General features: G+C 51.5%; 1 protein-coding gene across 1 annotated transcript; it reads left to right on the forward strand.

Annotated features, from left to right (window-relative positions):
* The first annotated feature begins 6,615 nt into the window (after nt 1-6,615).
* On the forward strand, nt 6,616-8,003 carry P2RY10 (P2Y receptor family member 10). Its single transcript, XM_013946136.2, has one exon. It carries the CDS (start codon nt 6,622-6,624, stop codon nt 7,642-7,644), a length of 1,023 nt encoding a protein of 340 aa, XP_013801590.1. The 5' UTR covers nt 6,616-6,621; the 3' UTR covers nt 7,645-8,003.
* Nucleotides 8,004-9,321: the final 1,318 nt, after the last annotated feature.

Consider the following 9,321-nt stretch of genomic DNA (forward strand, 5'->3'; position numbering starts at 1 on the left):
AGTCAGAGTGGAGAACTGACGACCCAGGCGGGACCCCAGAGCAGAGGAGGAGGTGGTCACAGCCTGCTTGCGAGGTTCGGCCAGCAAACCACGAAGCTTCCTCTGCAGCGCTGGCCCCGCTCCCCTCCTCGGGGTGCACGGCCGGGCCACGGGGCCAGAGCCGCACGGCGAGGAGGAGGAGGAGGAGGAGGAGGAGGAGGAGGAAGGAAGAGACCTGCGGCTCTGTCCTGCTCCCCTCCGTACCTGGGCAAGCCGAGGTAGCGCCCCGAACGCAGGTTTCTGAGGAGTCAGGCGTCAACATCTGCGTTGTCCCGAGGTCAGAGAATAGGTGCAGGGATGTTTTACTCTGTACTTTAGCAGAGAGTTTAGCCGCTGAGCTACGCGGGCGGTCGTGTGCCGCAAGCCAGAGTCCGACCCGGAAAAGGCAAGGCAGGTTGGATTCCCTACGGCTTCCTGCAAATCCAAACAATTAGACCTCCGAAGATTTGTGATACAGAAATGGAAGTGGGTGAAGTCCCAGCCTCGTTAAAGCATTAACCCCCTGGAATAAGGGGGAGGCTGGATTTCACCCCGGTGCGGGAAACGTTTGAGGAGCCGCCGCTGCTTGGCATCGCTGGCAGCGAGCTCCAGCAAGCGTAATCCGAGTTGCCTGTTTATTAAGTGCAAGCGAAATAACGAGCAAGGCTCAAGCGAGCGCTATAAAAAGCCGCTGGGATGCTTGACCCCTCTGGAAAGAGGAGGTGGCGCCGGGTCAAACGGAGCGAGGGCCAGCCAAGGCTCCGACATGGCAACGGAGGGGCCCGCACGGCCGGCGAGGAGGCGAGGGCAGCAGCTTTGGGAACGTTTCGGGACAGCTCCAAGAGGAGCCCGCGGAGCCGGCATGGCCCGGAAAGGGGGCAGCCCGCTGCGCTCCGCGCCGTCTCCCGGGGCGGCGGGAAGTGGCGAGGCCGAAGGCGCGGGAGCCCCGCGGGGCGCGCGAGCCCGGCGGCACCTTGCAGCGGCTCGTGATGTCACGCAGGTCGCTCCGCACATGTAAACACGGCCGCTGCGGTGCCGCGCGAGACGTCGCACTTCCTCCTCGAGCGGCGCGCTCGCCGCTGGCTGGATTCCTGCCTGGGAAGGTAAGGCTGCTTTTAAGCTCTCTCTCCACGGTTTAGCACTAGCCTTAAGGAGCCTCCGCGCTTTCCTACGGCAGCGCTGCCTTTCCGGAGCTTTTTCTTTGGGGTCGGCTCCTGCCGGGAGCAGGTTAGTGGCACGTTGAGTCTTGCAGAAGCAAGGGGGCTCCTCGGGCGCCAATCCTCCGTTTGAACACACGGAGGAGTTAAAACAGCGGCGGCATGAAGCTACCGTTACTAGAGAAAGTACAGTTTTATAGCACGGGCGATAAAGGGTTCCCTGCCTGGTCTCAGATGTCTTTGCTAGGCACAGTTTTCTTCTTTTGCCCAATTACTCAACAAGTACCTTCTAGTTTCAAATTGTATTTGACAGTGAGGGAATTGTTGCAAATCCGTTCCTTCTGGCAGTAATTTATACCGAAAAAAAAAAAAAATCTACGTGCTGCATTGTGCAATCCACCCTGCTCAGACTGAATCGCACCAGCGGCACATGAGTCCTTGCTGGAGTCGGGGGGATGCAGCAGGACAGAATTAGAGGCAGTTGGACGTATTCTCATTCTCAAGAGCTCTGGGGCGGTTCCAGTTCATAACTCAGGCTGCAGTCTCCAGCGCAGATTGAGATTTACCGCGATTCTTTGGCTGACACTTTTAGACCACACTTTGCAAAGGACGGCTTACTGCCGAGGCTGAAACCACCCCGAGCTGCCCCTCAGCTCCCAGGGAAGCGTGAGCAATTCGTACCGGCGGCGTTTGGCAGAAACGGATGAGGTTCAAGCTGGGTGGACCCTGAATCTGAAGGGTCACAGAGTAAATCAGCAGTGTGCTTTGGGGATAGCTTTGCGCCATCAAAACACTGCGAAGGGCGAGTCAGGGTGTGCAGCCTGTCGTGCCTCGGGCTCGTGCAGGGGAGGACTTCAGCAGTAGGCTGCTGTGTATGAACCGAGAGCGTGATTTTGTTTAAGGGCGTATTTTCTGTTGTCAAGTTGTGTGTGCCTCGGCGAAAGTGCTCAGCCCTTGGCTCCCGCGCAGACCTCACAAGCCACGGGAATCTTGTCCGCAGGGTGACTCCATGCCCGGGACAGCCCTCGTCCGGCAGAGGGACAGCGCTCGGACCAGGCTGCCTTCTGCTTGGGCGTGCAGTTTCTTCAGCTGCTAGAGCTGCAGAAGTGAAAATTAGATGAGCATTGCCAAACCAAAACATATTGTTGTTACAGATCAGGCAACCCAGAGCTGCTCTTTTTTTTTTTTTGGAAGAAGAAAAACAGAAAAAAAAATACCCTTAACTGTAGAACTTTCCACTTCTGGCTGCAGAGGTTTCATACCGAAGTGTGAGTGCAACAGCGTGACACACTCACAGCCGCGCAATGAGGCCAGAGTCTACAGAAAGGCATTTCTGCCTTAATTAAACCAGTTAGTTCGTCTGCTGATGTACATGACGGAAAGATATAGGACTGAGGAATGGCATTCCTGTACTTCTCAGTCCTATCAAGATGAACATCCTTTTCCTGGAAATGCCATGAAATAATAGTTTCCAAACGTGCAGCTACAAGTAATAGCTTGCACACTTAATTCTTTCCTTATTGCAACAACCTCAGAAATACAGACTCTACTTAAAATGTAAAAAAAACCTAGTTATATACCACTGTGTTTTTTTATTACCTTTTTTTTTTTTTTTGAAATGGCATATTCTGAAAACAATGTTTCAGCAGGAGGCTGGTTTTGAAGAGCCTTTCACTGTCTCCCTGCACCATGCAAGGGAGTGTGGATAAATCAGACGGGGCATTTCAGCTCTCGACCTTCACTGTACATTGTGCAGCAAATGTCTTTGCTTCCTTAACAGCTTTGCAGGCGGAAAGTCTAATTTCAGGCAGACATTCAGTAGTATTCCTGCCCGTGCGTCCGCTTCTGCACTCACGCAGGCAGCAGGGGGACGGGGAGGGATGCGGCTCCAAACCGAGCAAGAAAAGTGGCATGAAGGGCAGATACAGAGCCATTTTATGGTCCCCTGCATAAACCAGCCCTTGTGCGTATGCCTGGGCGCATTTTAGCTATGGGGATGGTTAAATCTCACTATATTTTTATGCCTTTGCAGCGAAGTCATTCGGTATCAGAAAGCACTGTGTGCTGATGAGCCAGCAGACTTTACACTCGTATAGATTAACCGTATACGTGGTTTTGCACTGCCAGCCAGGTAATGCTGCGTTTTGTTCTAAATGGCCTGAGCGCGAAGTCGAAGGAGAGCCCTCCTCGGGCTCCGCGACGCTTTGCCTTGGGCTCATACGCGCCGTTAATCAACCAGAGGCGTTAGATTCACCGCGGGTGGTGGTGGGAGGACAACCCCGGCGTTTCTGTCTCTTGGGTTTCGTGACCTTCTAGCGCCAAGGGCTCGGGGCAGCCACCGCGGCCACCACGCCGCAGCGCCTTGGGACGCTCCTTGCTGCAAATGCCAGGAATCGGAGGACTACGCTTGGAGCATTCTTATGTGTCATATATATCAGTTATATAGGCACCCAAGAGCTTTGCGGTTTGGGCTCGTCTCAGAAGACAGCAAGACAAAGTCCGGAAAAGGCGGTGGTGCCACCTGCATGCTGGGACAGCCCTTGTCCCCTCATCTGCTCCTGTTAGAGAACTGCCTGAAAGAGGAGGGGAAAGAAGTGAAATCTTGATGAACTCTGACACCTTGTGGACAATTAGCAGAGGGAGACGAGCCGGGGGGAACCTGTTCCCGCTGCAGCCCAGGCACCGTGCGCACCGCGCGGCTGCACACAGCTTTCTGCCCCAGAAGGCGAAGGCTGAACCACGATACCACGCGTGTGCATGCAGCATCCTCCTCCTGTTTTAGCAGATATGCCCTGGGCATGTGGGTTTACCCTGAATGCCCCCGTTCGGGGAGGGCAGTGTGCAATCTAGTTGCAATCTCGCCCCATAATTGTCACATGAGGCGTAAATACAGACTAACTGGATCTGGGGGCATCCATGAGCAAACTGCTATGACTCACTTGAACTCAGACTCACTTAAGAACACGGATCCACTGGCCAGTTTTTAAGTAATAATATTCCTCAAAATGGAACATTTTGCAAATGCACCTAACCCTCCATGATTTCAGTGGCCGCCTGGCACTCGTGTTTTGCAGACACATAGGTCCGTCAGCCTAACCTGGACAGCCGAGGAAACGCAAACAGCTAATAACTTCGAAAGTGCCTGCTCGATGGCTTCTTGCCAAGCAGGGATGTCACATGAAGACAGACAGCAACTGGGTGCACCACGCAGAGTTGTCACTGAGGATGGGGACATCAGCCACATGTCAGAGCTGCGGGTGACACAGACGGAAAGGGAGCACAAACTTCCCGCGCTCCAGAAATTCAGTCTCTAGAAACGGGATGCAATGCAAAAGATGACATTTCAGATAGGCAAAGGAGAAATATTCCCCCTGAAAAGGAGGAATGCCTGGATGCAAAATTGAGGCTTAGTGGCCAGCTCCCGGACAGCCGGGAACACCCTCCTGCCGCCCCCGCCAAACAGAGCATCTCACCTGAGCTTGCTCCAAAGCTGCCCCAGGGACGAGGCTTAACGCCAGTGACTTGCAGCCTGGAGCAATTGTCCTAGAGGGATGGAAAGAGCCTGCGAGGGTTGCTTTGAAACACCCGGCCTCCGTATGCTCCTGTTGTCTCAGTAAAGGAGATGGGCTGGATAGAGTTTCTTGATTATGGCATTTTGTCGATGCTTTGGTGCAACTAAAGGACGTAGCCCATTTGCTAAAGCTGATGGTGCTGCAGGAGATAAATCAGCAGGCCTTGCTTTTTGAAGACTAGGAGAAAATGAAACTTAAGGGAATGGAAGTTTGAAAAGAAAAACAAGAAAGCTGGCAGCAGGGTCTGTTGGCAGCCCCCGCAGGCGCAGTGTTTGGTGGTCCTCCTCACCATCCGGGTACGCGAGCCAGCCATTACGGCAGCGCTGAGCTTGGACTGTGTCCTGTGCTAGGACCTGGCCACATCCAGGCATTTCTGGGGCCTGAATTACAGCCCTTCCATAACAGCCTTCAGTAGAGTCTGTACTAGCTGCCAACTTCAAGTACCACAGTGATTAACCAACTTAAAAAACAGCTATTTGTGTTCTCTGTGACTTGAGAACTCTAAACTCTTTGCCTTTTTTTTTTTAATAACATGAAGTAAAAAAAGCATTAGTAACAGGATACGAGTTACTAATATCTACCTACAGAGACACTTTTTCTGGCAAATGCCCCTTGTAAGCAATACTTGCAGAAAATGAGTCACAAGCAATGAATCAGTGTCTGCAGAGCCACATGAAATAGGAAGCTGATACTCAGTTTTTTTAACCATTAAATTAGACAAAGGAGGGAATCACTGTACCAAGAATTACGACCCTATGGGGAAATACCCAGTGATACCAAAATCTTCCTGCCTGTGTTACCCTCCTGAAAAAAGTCCCAGTTAAAAATGCTAGTGAAAGAAAGAAGACCCAACAGTCCAGTCTGCGACATTTAGCCATCTCTATTCATCTGAATCAAAGGAGAACCAGAAGCTGGAAATATCTCAAAACAAAATTATCTGATGAAGAGACGTGTTAGATGGAGGGTGCTGGGGAGATGAGAAATGGAAGCCTGTGATCAGATTAGGTCTCTGCCTTTTATTTAAACACAGGTCAGTTCACTTCAGGAGCAGTAACTACATTTACAGTCTTCAAGTCCTTCAAGCCCACTCCCTGCTCCGCTTTCCCCCGGAAGGGCCACACGGGCTCTCCCCATCATGCAAGGTGAACGGGGTCCGTCAGGTCCGCCAACACTTGACTTGACCCCAAGACACCCATGCAACGCCCAACCAGCAACTTCATGGCAGGTCTGATTCAGTGGCTGCCACCCACATTTTGATCTCTAGCCCATGTGGTCGTTCACACGCAGAAGCTGGGCTATGGCACATCTGCCTTTAGCTTATTGCTGGAACACCATGTGGCTTATGCCAGCTGCTGTTACCCAGGGACCCAACCATAGGTGGTCCTGAGCTGCCAGAGGAAGGGCAGCTTCTCCTACCCTTGACGTAGCGGTTTGGCACAGCTTCACCCACGCTTATGTCTTTGAGGCAGCCCCTATTTCAGCTCCTGAAACTGGATCGCTTGTTTAAATATATTTAAGGTAGCCTGAAAATTCCCCAGTTCAGTGTGTTGCACTGCCGTGGACTCCCCGTCTGACCTTAAGGGTTGGTCTCAGCGCGTGAGCTCTCTGCTTGACGGATGGTGACAGGAGCAGAGCCTTTGGTGGGGCACGCGGAGAGCACAGCAAGGGGACTGACAGCGACAGCTCTGGGAACACTGCGGCGGTGGGAGACCTCTGAGGAGGTAGCTTTGAAGAATAAAGCGAGATGCTTTATACAAAAGACTTTTCCAAACCTCTACTTTCTACTGAATAGTCAAATAAGAAATGCAAATGTAAATATAAAAACTATTGCAGTGCCTTTGCCTTTACAGCCTTTGTTTTTATTCCCTACAGGAATGACCCACCCACTCTATCCTGCGCTGAACGTTTCCAGCAGCCCCGTGATGACGCAGAGCAACCGAACTTGTCCTGATCCCGTGATAACGTTTAAATACAGCCTGTATGCAACCACTTACACCATCATATTCGTACCCGGGCTTCTGGCAAACAGCACTGCCTTGTGGGTGTTATGTCGCTTCATCAGCAAGAAGAACAAAGCTGTGATTTTCATGATCAATCTGGCCATGGCTGACCTGGCTCACGTCCTCTCCCTGCCGCTGCGGATATACTACTATATTAACCACACATGGCCTTTTGGGAGGTTCCTTTGCTTACTGTGTTTCTACCTGAAGTACCTCAACATGTACGCGAGCATTTGCTTCCTCACCTGCATCAGCATCCAGCGGTACCTCTTCCTGTACCAGCCGTTCAAGGCCAAGGACTGGAAGCGGCGGTACGACGCGGCCATCAGCGCCGCGGTGTGGCTCTTCGTCGGGGCGGCTTGCTCTCCGTTTCCCATCATGCGAAACTACGGCCTAGCCAACAGCACAAACACCTGCTTTGCAGACCTCGAGGTCCGGCAGATCGACAGCAAGGTGGCCACGGTGCTGATGACAGCGGCGGCGGAGCTCTTCGGGTTCGTGGGCCCTCTCGTTATTATTTTATTCTGCACTTGGAAAACAAAAGTTTCCCTTCGGGGATTCCAGATACCGCCGCAAAACGGCAACGAGAGGCAGAAGGCTTTACGGATGGTTTCCATGTGCGCCATCGTGTTCTTCGTGTGTTTTGCACCGTACCACATCAACTTCTTTTTCTACATGATGGTGAAAGAAAATGTTATTACAGACTGTTTCTTACGTAGCTTCACTCTTTACACTCAACCCTTTTGCTTAAGTCTTGCAAGTCTGGACTGCTGCTTGGATCCAATCCTGTATTTCTTTATGAATTCAGAGTTTCAGGATCAGATATCAAGACACAGCAGCATGGTCATCAGGAGCCGGCTCATGAGCAAAGAAAGCGCCTCATCGTTTAAGGAATGAAAAGAAGGCTTAAAAGAGTAACTAAGCATTTCATTTGCAATCCGAGACTGTTCTGTGATGTTCATTTACCAACCGTTATGGAAGATCCTGCAAGTTTGTTTTTTCAGGGGATTTTGTGGCAGTGGAAATCTTTTGATTTACACAAAATAAAAACTTGTTTAAGACCAGCGTGTTAGTAGCCGATGAGTGACCCAGCTGGCGTGACGGCGCCTGCCGACGTGATGCCCATGCCTGACCTGACCGGACTGCGGAAGTGCAGAAGGGAGCAACAGGGCTTTCGCTGGGAAACAGCGGAAACGTCCCAGCAGCTTTTTTCTAATTTCCCATCTGTAGTGGTTCTATGACCAAGCCGGAGACAGTCATACACTGACATCCACTGAAGTGTCTTCTCAACTGGAAACATGCAGTGCACGCGAGAACCCCAAAATGGCCAATAACCGTCAGCGACTATTTCAGGTCCCTGCGCTCGGGGATGCGGCACATGAAAGGTTCGCGGCTCCCTTCAGCGCGGCAGCCTCCGTTTGCCGACTTTAGGGACACGCTACGAGTCACAACGCTTGCATTTGTTTCGTTCTCGCCGTATTTCCCCCCTCCCGGCTCGTTCATCATCTGCCTCCCCTTGCCCAGCTCTGAGCTTGCTCTCCACCGCTGCCGCAGCATCTCCACGCCGCGACTCCGCAGCCGCCCCGGGGCGCGGGACCGGCCCTTGCTCCCGACGCCTCCCGGCCCCCGCTGCCCGCTCCGCAACGGGACCGCGGGGCTCAGGAGCGCGGGGCGCCGGGAGCCCGTCTGCTCCGGACTAAGCACCGCTGCGGCTGCATTTAACGCCCCGGCGGCACCGTGCAAGTCCTCGCTCTGCTCTGCGTACGGCTGTCTTAGGCCGAGAGGGGTCTGTGATGGTTCTACTGCGAAATCCGTCCTCAGCAAAATCCGCTGAAAAATCTTTGGAAAAAGAAAGGCACCCTTGCCGAGATGATTTCACCGATCGAGCAATGGCTAATCTCTTCAAGCAAGTTATTCACTGATATTTTTCCCTATCAGCCATTCTCATGATCTTAGCGTTTACCTTCTTATGACTTCATTAACTACGAATATATTAAAAGCAGTCACAAGCTGGGATTCCATTTACCCCTGAAGTGTTTTAAATAAGCCACAGCTTTTAGGCCACATTCACCCAGTTTGTGTAACTTCAAGGGTTTCAGTGCGCTGATGGCTGGGGATAGCTTTGGCACTGATTTACTCCCTTTGGAAAACCTGTGGCTTTTTAAAAGCATTCTGAGCAACCCTCAGCAAGCATCGGTGGCAGCACCCCATGTATTGCTGTAAAATACAAGAAATTTCAGAAACACTTGCTGAGTGTAATTGAAATCTAACTACTTAATTCCACTTTGTTACATTTTGACTCAACCAAAGATTTTCTGCGTATTAGTTTTACACACAGTGAGGTGGGAAAAAGCAAACAACAGCCAGGTTTAAATAACCATGACGCCAGAGTTCCTCTAAAAGTTCCTTCTAAAACTGAAGACATACTGTTTCAATAGAATAAGCTACTGCAGTTCTCCCATTTGTAAAAAGACGATTAGGATCTATAGCATGATGAACTTAATCTTACACGTATGTAAATGAAAGGACTGAAATGTGCTTATCTGAAGGAAATAGCTTTTAAGAACAGTGTAT

This window comes from Apteryx mantelli, chromosome 13 (assembly GCF_036417845.1).
Source record: "Apteryx mantelli isolate bAptMan1 chromosome 13, bAptMan1.hap1, whole genome shotgun sequence".
NCBI lineage: Eukaryota > Metazoa > Chordata > Aves > Apterygiformes > Apterygidae > Apteryx > Apteryx mantelli.